At 42.3% G+C, this 12,331-nt stretch overlaps 1 protein-coding gene across 6 annotated transcripts in view; it reads left to right on the forward strand.

Moving 5' to 3' along the window:
• Positions 1-11,690, forward strand: part of PDE4B (phosphodiesterase 4B) — a 247,534-nt gene extending 235,844 nt beyond the window's left edge. For 5 of the 6 annotated variants that reach the window (XM_018563088.1, XM_018563089.1, XM_018563091.1 and 2 more), the window contains 9 exons: positions 973-1,066; positions 4,276-4,454; positions 5,055-5,153; positions 5,274-5,438; positions 6,282-6,381; positions 7,051-7,205; positions 7,837-7,959; positions 9,025-9,207; positions 10,238-11,690. In XM_018563088.1, coding sequence (XP_018418590.1) covers positions 973-1,066; positions 4,276-4,454; positions 5,055-5,153; positions 5,274-5,438; positions 6,282-6,381; positions 7,051-7,205; positions 7,837-7,959; positions 9,025-9,207; positions 10,238-10,600 — 1,461 coding nt within the window. In that variant the 3' untranslated portion in view covers positions 10,601-11,690. Of the gene's footprint in view, positions 1-6; positions 293-972; positions 1,067-4,275; positions 4,455-5,054; positions 5,154-5,273; positions 5,439-6,281; positions 6,382-7,050; positions 7,206-7,836; positions 7,960-9,024; positions 9,208-10,237 lie in introns of those variants that run through there. The other variant, XM_018563094.1, reaches the window with a different exon arrangement.
• Positions 11,691-12,331: the final 641 nt, after the last annotated feature.

Genomic DNA, 12,331 nt, shown 5'->3' on the forward strand with positions numbered 1-12,331 from the left:
TTGGACAGCTGCCTGTGCGTTCTTTGTGCTCTCCCTGCCCGCCGTTCGTGCAGCTCGGCTACCATGAAATCGAGGGGCTCTCTTCTCTCTACGACTGTACCGTTCGGAGTCCTTGGATCCCGTCCCAGCGGCTGATCCACGAAAAACGCCACCCCGGGATCCCCTTAAATCCATCTGGAAATTCCTTTTGTATGACATCTGGATTTGCGAGGGATCTGCTTTCCACCCTGGGGAATATTCCAAAATGCCTGAGGCTAATTATCTACTGTCCGTCTCTTGGGGCTACATCAAGGTGGGTTTCAACATTTTGGGGCACCTCTGTTTTTATTGCGATCTATTTTTATTCTTTGCGTGGACAGGACTCTTTATGCCTGGTTATAGGCAGGGTGAAGTTTTGTATATAATTAGGTCATATGCTATCTAGACCTTTCATTTTTGTGTACCCATCAAGCAGTTTAGCGTGGAAAAGATCGTCGGACCGTACATTTGGGGCTTCCTTTTTTTTTTTTTTTGCCTCGTCGTCCATTTTTCGGATTTGTGCTGTTGATGCGTTTTCCAAGCAGTATGCTTAATCAGGAGACTGTAAGGCCCTCAGGTGATCATTGAAATTCGGGTCTTCTTAACTAAGCGATGTTATGCCGTTGTGCATGGAAAAAGGGGGATTTCTGTTGCCATCTTTGTCTTTTTCATGATATAACATTAGAAAGCTGACGTGATGCTTCTCCCTTTTGCTAACCATCATCTGTCACAAAGCCCTTGAGAAGTTTATTCTGTAGGAAACCAGTTTTGATGAACGTTACCTTGAGTCCATGCATTAAAACATACGTCAGGGGGTTATAAATGCACACCGACCTGAGATGGGAAGCCCCGATCACCTATTCAGCCCATGTCAAAATGAAATGCCGATTTATAACGACATCCAGATATGGGGGACCTGGATTTTAATTGTCATTCTTGTTTTGTTTTTAACAGTTCAAGAGGATGCTGAATCGGGAGCTGACCCACCTCTCGGAGATGAGCAGATCGGGCAACCAGGTGTCTGAATACATCTCCAGCACATTCTTGGGTAAGGGCGCTTTGATTTGCTGCATACCCATAATGCTTTGCTGAGTTGACACAGCTCTTGTTAAATGACCGTTATTACATGGCTGCAGGCAGGTGCGCCTGTTTGTTTCCGATGGAATTCCTCGGGAACTCCCTTTGAAGACGCGTGGGTTCCGGGCAGGAGACGCATGCTGATGGTTATTAGGGTATTAAATATAGATAAAGCTATAATATTTGTTACAGAAAACTATCCCGTTCACCATTTGCATCGAAGCTTACCAACATGACCTGGTGCTTTTTCACAAAAACAGCAGCTCTTGCCATGGTTAGCAGAAAACTTACAGCTTGAGGATTTATCATACCTCCAATGGTCATATATAGGTAGAAAAATTAGGCCTGTGTGTGTATGGCTGCAACATAGCACTGAACAGTTCTGAACCAGTAAAAATAACTGTGCCCCCTCCATGATACAAAATAGGGCATCCCCCATATGCTCTTTGTAAGATTAGTAGTCAGTCATATGATGTAGCTTTAAGAAAGGAGGTAAAAAAAAATTAATTTGTTGTATTTATTAGTTTCAATGAAAGCAGAAATTTGCTTGAAAGCAGAATTTTGCTTTACCTGTAGATTGGAGCTCTTCAGTATCCATCCGCTTTAGTGGGCCATAGTGTATCCATGTTAACAAAAAGGTAGTTTATCCATTCATCTCCTTGCCCCGTGTCTCCTTGTTGGCAGCAGGTCCTAGTGAATTGGCTAGCTGAATCACCTCTGCTGTCGAGTATAAACATATGTATAAAAGGGACCGAAGGAAGCTAAAACAAGAAGCAACATAGCTAAAGTTTCAAAAAGTCATGTATTAGCCAACCGCTTTAGGTGGAAGAACTCCCTGAATGACCAGAAATGACTGTTTCGGAACACGTGGCGCCCATGGTAAAAGGATCATGTCTCTTACTTTGGAATAAACCAAGTAAACGACCTTTTGGCAAATGGTTGAATTCAATCCGGTCAACCACCATGTTTCCCAGACAGTCAATTCATAGATCCTGGCAAATTCGCAGGCTGCTCACTCTAAGAAACATCACCATGGTGGCCATATTTTGGCCCTGACTGGTAAGACATCAAGTACAGCCTCTCATTCCATTAGGAATTGGAACATCAACATGATACCCAACTATGTGGCTTGCACTATACTTCCAGGAATGAGTGACACCACCAAGGACAAAGATGTCACCGTGACTCTTTTGGTTGGTTAAGGGTCCTCCCTGTAAAATCGCTGCATCCGCTGGGTATGGAAGTACTCTTATTATTTGGGTATAAATAGATGCTGTGTATTGAATTTGGATAGTATGTACATCATACACACTACAGGAGGTCATCAAAGTAGTGACAAATCCAATGACATTTGCCATACAGGAATCCCCTGCACTTATAGGCCTTATTGATAGGAGTATCTGGAGGGACTACTCTTCTCCTATAACAACCATTTAATGGAAGTATCATCAAGGGCTGATCTTGTCCCCTATAGCAACCAACCCATGGAATTATCGGCATGGATTGCTCTGGCTGCCCATGGCAACCAGCTGATGTAAATATCAGGAGGAACTGCTCTTGTCCTTCATAGTAACCAGCCGGGTGCACATTGCTCTGAACCAGCTTCATGATAGTGACAATGGTGGCCTGTGCCTGAGTGATGTTTGTCAGCACAAGCAATTGTAGTCTTAACCATGCATGAGGGTGACAACGCAGGAACACAACTGGGAGAGAGTTGTCCCCCTATTAGCAGGAAGTGCCTGTGAACAAGGAGCTTCGTGGATCTGATTGTTTAACATTGCTATGGGAAACCTGCTCTTTTTTCAGACCTTTTACCAGGCTCCACTGGACAAATGTTTATAAATCTAGGCCAAGCTGAAAGCGGGTCAATTTCCGCATTGTGTATATTTTTCGTCATATGTGTTTAATACATTGCACACTTTTTTACTATTTTGCATGGGGAAAAAATGGCAAAATTGCATGGGAAACTGCCTAAACTGGCGGAGGTAGGAGTGGTTTAGTGGGAATCGCCTCTTCTGCGTGGAAATGACTGAAGGTTTCACACTTCCAGAAGGAGATTCCAGACACAAGCCGCTCGTCAATTCTCCCAGTGGATGCGGCAGCCCACAGGGAAACACCTATTAGTGTCAAACCGATGTCGCAAGTGAATAATAGCTGCCTGTATTATCCCACGCCCCTCTCCAGACACAGCTGCACTTCGCCTCAACTATTTTCCATTGTGCAGGAGCTTTAATTAGGCCGAGAATAGTGGGCGCATGTCTGAGGCTCGAGGAACACGGTCAGGAGGAGGTGCCGAGAAGACAGAATAACCTACTTTTATGAGAATGCTGGTGGGTTACATGCATGGCTGTTTTAACTCTATCCATGGCATGGTAATACTTCCTTGTAGCATAAAAATAAAACTTACAAAAAGCCTAAAGGATATTAAAGCTCCAGTTTTATAGCCATGTATTAAATGCACTGCAAATGCAAAATTTGCACAGAAATTTGAGCATCCGAGTTGCAAATTAATGGGATATTCTATGTGCATTTTCTTGTAAGAGTAATCTGTGTTTTGAATACACACGATTGTATTTCAAGGTTTTTTATTGTAATGCCCACTTTTAATGAAGGGGGTCAGTATTTATGCATTAGGCTTTAGCTGAATTTTCCGGTGATTGGGCGAAAAAATTGGCCACTGAAGAGGGAAGTGGTATCCATAGGGATAAATAGCCCTCTATACTCCCAAATTTGGTGCTGGTAAAAAGGCTTGTTCAAGGTCCTGACATAAACTAGATGACAGGTGACTATGTCAAGTCAATGGAGATGGGAGGGGCTTAACAGCTCTTTCCTCAAGCAGGCTTGGCAAGGGGATTCCATCAAGGCTTAATGACATACCCCTAAAACCGACAGACAAGGCAAACTTTTTTGTTTGTAGTTCCCGTAGGTCTTTGGGAACAACATCCAATCCAGTTTTAGGGTATGCAGTGCTTAGTGAACTTTTAATTCATTATATTTTACAAAAATGGTTGTAACCTATATGAAATAGACAGAACTGAAAGCCTTAATAAAATGAATTTTTAAGTATTTTGACTTTTTCTGATGTTTGTTTTTTCCCTCCAGATTTTAAAATATTTCATGCTTTATCGTTGTTTTTGCGAATATTTTCATTAAAATTCATGTACGCTTTTGTTTTCATAGACAAGCAGAATGATGTGGAGATCCCGTCCCCAACACAGAAAGACCGTGAGAAGAAGAAGAGGCATCAGTTAATGACGCAGATTAGCGGAGTGAAGAAGTTGATGCATAGTTCCAGCCTCAACAACACGAGCATGTCCCGATTCGGAGTCAAGACGGAAAATGAAGACTTGTTGTCTAAAGTACGAATGGATTTTGTGTTTTATGTTATATGATGGTCAGTGATGACCTGACACAGATGTATAGAAAATAGACTTGAGTCCTTGGAGGGGAGTAATACTGAGTGACAGCTGTGCTCGGCCAGACCACTTGCCACTTTGGTAGCCTTTTAAGACTTGATGGGAGGTCACCAGGTGAGGTGAATACATGCTGTTCCAAGCTCTAGGAAACAGATGACATGGGGTCATACATAGTGCTTTGTTAACATACAGAAACCATTTTTTTCTTATCCTAAAGACACCCTGTCACCAGCAAACCCTTTGTGTCATCAGGCTTTTCCACAAGCTGATATAACCTGATTCATACTATATGACAGTACTGGGCCAGTTAGGCTAAGCCTAGGCACCAAGTCACTGACCCTAAACTAGTATGTGGCGCACGATTTAGGAAATGGCAGAGCTGTGTAAATCTTAGACCCAGATGGACAGAAATACAAATCCTTTGTCATAATTAGCTGTTTGCATGGGGTTCAGCTTGAATTCATCAGTATTTAATACTACACTTGTTGCATTTGAAAGATTTTCTTCCTGCGTTTTGTTAATTAGTGTTCATTCGTTCCGCAGGAATTGGAGGATCTGAACAAGTGGGGACTCAACATCTTCAAGGTTGCAGGCTTTTCTTGCAATAGACCACTTACCTGCATCATGTACGCTATATTCCAGGTCAGTATCAGGAATCGATAACTGAACGGAAATGTCTTTCCTTTCAATTATGTAGTGATCTTTTATTTCTTTTCTAGTGTTTTCAGTAAGCTAAAATATATCTACTGTTTTACTACACAGGAGAGAGATCTGCTGAAGACATTTAAAATTCCCACAGACACACTAATCACCTACACGATGACCTTAGAAGATCACTACCACTCGGACGTGGCCTATCATAACAGCCTCCACGCCGCTGATGTCGCACAGTCCACACATGTGCTCCTTTCCACTCCAGCTCTGGATGTAAGTAGTTGGGAAACCTCAGAGGAAATTAAGTGGGGGAGGGGCAACAGGGACCTCTAGGAAGTTCTATAATAAAGTATAAAGTTAAAGGTTTTTTTTAATGAAAGTATACCCAAAGCCAAAACCTTTCATGTTCCTTTCTTGTGGATCCAGTAGGGAATGGTTAAAACCCTTGTCAGGTTTTCTTTTTTCCATCTGTGTCCCATTAGGGATATTTCCCTTTCTGTTCTGTGGACACAACAGGAAGTGAGGGGGAAATCTCTCCAAAGGAGCAGAGACTGTTGTTACTGGAACAAGTGTCCTCATTCCTGTTCTGGCGAGACCTCAAAGTTTTGGATTTCTCTTCGCTTGTAATCCAAATCAAAAGGGGTCTATATACCTAAAGCACCTATATAGCAAATGAATCAGCGTCAGCGCTTGGCCCATGTCATTAGTCATTTGATAGAAATCACTGAAGTTTGACTGTCCTAAAGGAGGATAAAGCTGCTAAACCATTGCAGCTGCTTCTTCTGATCCTTTACCAGAATTCACTGTTAGCATATACTTAGTTTGTGCCATTGCACCAGTTGTCCTCCAGGTCAGAGGTAGCCAATCATCTACTGGAAAAGGGTCGGCCAACCACAGACAGGCATGTGTCTCAATGAAGCTAATGTACAGCGAGACATCTGCCTGTCCTTGCTCACATCACTTGGGGCCAACAGGTGCATGGAATGAATGTCTCCATTTATTGGGTTACTTTTGGGTGGTAGTGAACTAGTGTTATTATCTGGAAGCCCTGCAAATACGTAGATGTAGAAAGCTTTGTTCTAAAACTTAAGTTATATGAAAACATTTTTTTTTCAGGCTGTCTTTACCGACATGGAAGTCCTTGCCGCAATCTTTGCAGCCGCCATTCATGACGTAGACCATCCGGGAGTCTCCAATCAGTTCCTGATCAATACAAGTGAGTTTCCCTTGCATCACGGTAGACTTTTCCCATACCTTCCAACTTTGCGGAATAGGGAAGAGGGACACATTATAGCATGAAATATGTAGGCAAAAGGCATGCCCCTGCCACACCTTCAGTAGTGATCCATACATCAGCCAACAGAGGAAAAAAGAGGGACAAAGGGATTTGGTTCCAAAAGAAGGACAGTCCCTCCAAAGGAGTAAAAGTTGGGAGCTGTGCTTTACCATCTTGTGTAGAGAAGTGAGGAAACACAAATACCTAGCCCAGATCTGTTGTTATGTAGTTGGGAGTTTTATTCATGCTGTAAGATGGTAAAGCGATTTTAGGACTGCTACAAACACTGACATATGCTGTTAACATACAGCTATACCTACTGTCCTGCCCGGTGGGGTACACATGGCAATAATAGTCATCTTTGGGAGACATCTCCAAAAGGAGTCATCCATTTACCACTCAGTTATGGGCAGTTCTTCATTATGTCCATTAGGAACATGTTAGGCCTATGTCCTTATCAAATAGTTGTAGCCATTTTTACTTTGTATCAGGTTTTATTTTGTAGGCAGTGGGGACGTTCTCATGGGGAGATCATCAGGATTCACTGCAATAAATGTTTGTTTTTTAATAGATCACTAAGAGATCACTAAATCATATTTTCACTTTCAGATTCTGAACTTGCACTTATGTATAATGACGAGTCTGTCTTGGAGAATCACCACCTGGCTGTAGGCTTTAAGTTGCTGCAAGAGGAAAATTGTGACATCTTTCAGAACCTTACCAAGAAGCAGAGGCAATCACTCAGGAAAATGGTCATCGACATGGTAAGGATCTTTAAGATTACGTTGAGGGTCTTGAGGCCTCAGATGGACTACAAGTGGTGGGGTGGATGAGATGGGCTAGAAGTGGTGAGGCGGCTGAGACGAGCTAGAAATGGTGGGACGGACATAATGGGCTTGAAGCGCAAGGTGAGAGGAGCTATAAGTGGTGGGGAGGAGATGATAAGCTAGAGGTGAGGGCTGGATGAGATGTGCTAGTAGTGGACGGGAGGATATGATGAGCTAGAAGTGGAGGGCTGGATGAGACATGCTAGAAGTGGTGGGGAGGATATGATGAGCTAGAAGTGGAGGGCTGGATGAGACATGCTAGAAGTGGTGGGGAGGATATGATGAGCTAGAAGTGGAGGGCTGGATGAGACATGCTAGAAGTGGTGGGGAGGATATGATGAGCTAGAAGTAGTGGGGGATGCGATGGGCAAAAAATGGTGGTGGGGAAGACGAGACATGTTTTATGTGGCTTCCAGTTTTTTAGAAACTCTGTAGACTTTGTGGCATGATTGTATTCTATATACTGGGCCTGCAACTAAGTTAGCGCTCAAAGACAGCCCTTATCATGCAAATCATTGGCCAGTGCTAGGTTAGAATATTTTTTACTTATCTTATCACTTTTTCATAGGTGCTTGCCACAGACATGTCCAAACACATGAGCCTGTTGGCCGACCTGAAGACGATGGTGGAAACCAAGAAGGTTACTAGTTCTGGTGTTCTTCTGTTGGACAACTACACCGACCGCATACAGGTATGTTTATAAATTAACCTATTAAATCCTTCATTTTATTTTTCCTCCTTTATTCTGATCCCAACACCCTGATGTTCTGGAAGGGTCAGCCCACTCAAACTCATAATTTGTTTTTTGGTAGCATTAAACCAGAACTTTTCTAAAGTTAAAATCAGTTGATTTTTGCCTTCTTGGCCCCATTGGAAATATTTCTCTTCACTTCCTGTGCCAGAAAAAGCGAGAGGACATCCTTATACAGTGAGGAAAATTCCCTTCTAAGGTTGTCTCTGGAACAGGCGCCATCTCTATTTCTGTTCTGCTGAGAACCATGACATTTTGGATTTCTAATAACTGTCTTGGTAACAGTGGTCACCAGGGCAAATAGAGAGGGTGCTTCTACGGAGCATGGACAAACACAGCAATACAAACTTGACATGGGTTCTAATCCTTCCCCTCTCCATCAAAAACTAAAGAAAAAAGGTTTTGGCTAAACAAACTCTTTAAGAAAGCGGTCTTGAGTTACAATAATATTTGAAAAGACCACTGTATGTGGTGTTCATATCAACTGATCAGATTATCCCTTTCATTCTTGGGGGAAAAAAAAGGATTTAGTTAATATTGGCAACACAAGCAAAGTCTTTTTTTTTTGCTAATATGTACTCAGTGGTTATTAGGGTAAGGGGTTATGGAATATGACTGTTCTATGACATAGGTAGGGGAGCAATCTCTTTTAGAAGATCTTCTGTGGCGCCAGGCAGATTTGGATCTACAGAGAGACATTTCCTCCTAGAACAAGATCAGAAATTATCCCAGGATTTCGTAAAATCACACCAGCAGGATTAGCTGACAATAGGCCATTCAGCCAGTGCAACCCAGTGACTGCCAGCCTAAGACGTTACTGGCAAATCCTCTTCTTCAGTGAATGATGTAAAGTTCACCTTCAAAATATAAACAAGCCGACTTCGGGAAATGAAAAAAAGTCCACAAAAACATGTTTTTCAGCTTGTGTTTAGAAACTTTCTGTTGTAATGACGTGGAACAGAGTGTTGAGGTCTGTTACTGAACGCGAGGTCTTCTTTATCACAGGTTCTCAGGAATATGGTGCACTGCGCAGATTTAAGCAATCCAACAAAATCTCTGGAGCTCTACCGGCAGTGGACGGACAGAATCATGGAGGAGTTCTTCCAACAGGGAGACAAAGAGCGAGAACGGGGCATGGAGATCAGTCCAATGTGTGACAAGCACACGGCTTCTGTGGAAAAATCACAGGTATGTTCCTTCTCCGGTATATTGCCAACCGGTCTCACACCTTCAAATATTATTTCAATCTGGACCAGAAATGGGTAGCGGTTGAGGAATTACAAGTGGTCACACTCCTTGCCATGGTGGAGCTGGAAACCCAGAATGCATCCACTAGTCTAAAATTACATTTAAAAAAAGTAAATGGTGTTGAAGAAAACTCTTCATGTGTCCATATAGCCCATGGCCATGCCACTTTTGGTAGTCCACCAACACTACTATCAGATACATTAAATTGTTCCTTCTAGCTTAAAGGAGAACTATGAGGTGAGTGCTTTTCACTCACCTCATAGTTCTAGCCGACCTGTGACAATGAGACTGTCACAGGTCGGCTCAGTAGATCGGTAAGTGAGCGAACACATACTGTCGTTCGCTCACTTCTCGATCCTGTCACGGCTCTCTGCCGGGACAGGGTAGGGACTGGATTCCCCCCTCCCCGCTCCGATCCTCCCGCGCTGACTGGCGGAACGGAGGGGCGGGTACAGCTGGCTCTGCCTCTAGATAGGCAGAGCCAGCTGTCACTTACGCAGCTGGGCGGATCCAGACATAATTAATGGGATCTGCTTCAGCTGCGGCGTCTCAGTATACCGCGAGCTGTAGCTCGTGGTATACTGAGCTTAGGGTGACGGGAGGATGCTAGTTTGTGTCCTCCCGTCACCCTAAGGAGAACTATGGGGAAAAGCCCTAAACCCATAATTCTCCTTTAAGGCTGAAATCAAGACAATGTAGACAGAAGCTGTTTTATAATCTAGTCCTGAGATTTATGCAGCCCAGACAGCAGATCAAGGGTAGGTTTGTGACCTGCCTACTGCAGTTAACCAATAGAGCCTGATCACCTCCCATCCTCCCAACCTGTGATTGGACAGTTAAAGGACAGCAACTCTAATTATATTTAAAAATGTATTTAATCTAATTGTACAATGAATGCATGATCACCTGTAACCTTTCTTTCTCTGCTGTTGTTGCAAATGAAAAATAATAATTGGTCTTTCTTTCCTAGGTTGGCTTCATCGACTACATTGTCCATCCTTTATGGGAAACATGGGCAGACTTGGTCCAGCCTGATGCTCAGGATATTTTAGATACGTTGGAGGACAATAGGAACTGGTACCAAAGCATGATACCTCAAAGCCCTTCTCCTCTTATGGACGAGCAGGACAATGACTGCCCTGGGGTCTCGGAAAAGTTCCATTTCGAGCTGACTCTTGAAGAAGAAGATTCAGAAAGCCACGACAAAGACAGGGACTGTATCAGTTACTATAGCAGTACGAAAACTCTTCATATGGTCGATCCCGGGATCGAGGACTCTCCAGAAGGCGATGCAGAAATACTGACAGACGACACATCGCCTCTGGACACATAGGTCACGTTTGGTTGGGAACGTTTGACCCAGGAGAACACATGCGGGCTGTCTTTGTTGACAAGCATGTCATCTTGATCTTAGGCCTTGGTTGAGAACGGCCAAGATCTTTGCAGCTGCTCGTCAGTGGAGTCGTGGCTGAGGGTGCCGAATTGAAAGATTGCTCAGGAAACTACCAAGTAATGTACGTTACTCTTCGGCATTGTTTTTTTCAGGAGGAGGGGGGGAAAAAAAAGTGAGACGTGAACACATGGACGTGTTTTTGAAAAGAGCATGATTGGTCCGAGAACTGTACAAAAACAAAAAAGACACAAAACTGAGAGATTTTTTTTTTTAACGTGAAATTTTGAAAAAAATCCAAAAAAAAACCTAGTTAGAGGGTAGAAATGAATACTATTATTATTCGGTAGGTCTATGTCGAAAACCCTGTCCAACTGTCCGAGGACGTGTGTGCCTTTTTTGTATGACTTCCATTGTCTGAAATGCCTATTAATTACACGATATTTAGTGTAAACCGAACAAGGAAATAATTAACTTGTATATTTTAATTCTTTCTGGAAAGAAGCAGTCTTCCTTTATTGTGGCAATATATGTGACTTTATCGCAATTATTCAGAATCACAACAAAAAAAAAAAAGAGAGACCGTTTTCGTCTCTGGTCATCGCCATTCTCTTCATGCACTTAAAGTCATTTCACGTTTTTTGCTTGATACAAAGATATGTGTTGAGATTGTTGCTTTCTGTCGCATATCTTCCACACGATCTATTAAAGAGGTAATCTTTTTATTTTTTTGTTTTATTTTTTTTCCCTAACGTGCATCCACTACATTTGACGATCGGAAGGCGGTGTGTGTTGTAATGTGTATGACCACGTTCTGCATGGTTTTTCTTTTCAATACTTCCTCCTGTCATCTATAAGCGAAAACCATTGTTTTTTTACCTTGCACTGCCTCAAGTCCTGACACGTACTTTTACTGTTTATAACAGTGTAATATTATTATTATTATTATGTAAATAATGTACTGTTTTCTAACTTATTAATTTATATAAATTAACATTGCCTGTCACTGGTGGTGTTGATGGTTTAGAAGAAAAGGAAAAAAAAAACTCTACATCAGAGTTGATTTTTTTTTTCTTGTATAATTTGTTTTTATTAGAAATGTTTGCCTGAACAGTGACTCCCAAAAGACATACTGAACCCAGGGCTAGCACTAGGACAATTAATAACTGTGCCATGGGACCAGGGATCCCTGAAGGCGTTGGGGAACTACAAGATCTGCAATCTGGACTTTTAGTTCCTCAACGCCAACAGGGATAGCGAACCTGGTCTCGGGCGCTCCACTGTCGTTCCTGTACAAAACATCACAGATCCTGAAATATTTTAGTTAGAATTACCTATACATTTGTTGTTCTATCAATATTATTACTAAACGTCAATATTTTGCTGGTGTAATTTTTTTTTTTTATTATTAAAAAAAACAAACAAAAAAAATAATGTATGCATTCTGAGAACTTATATCGGTCTCGGCTTGTGTAATGTTTGAAGTTTTGGTCCGATTAGTGACCCGTCCCTCGTGTCCGGAGTAAGTGCACTAACTTTGTGCATGGCGTATGGGTCTGTATGTCTGTTGACACTGCATTGTTCCAGGTGTAGGCTCTCATTTTGACACAAAGTATGTTAAAGTATTGTATATTGTGCTACGATGCATTCTTAAAAGAAAAAAAAAACTTTTTA

This window comes from Nanorana parkeri, unplaced genomic scaffold (genome assembly GCF_000935625.1).
Source record: "Nanorana parkeri isolate BGI_ZX_2015 unplaced genomic scaffold, ASM93562v1 scaffold630, whole genome shotgun sequence".
Classification (NCBI taxonomy): Eukaryota; Metazoa; Chordata; class Amphibia; order Anura; family Dicroglossidae; genus Nanorana; species Nanorana parkeri.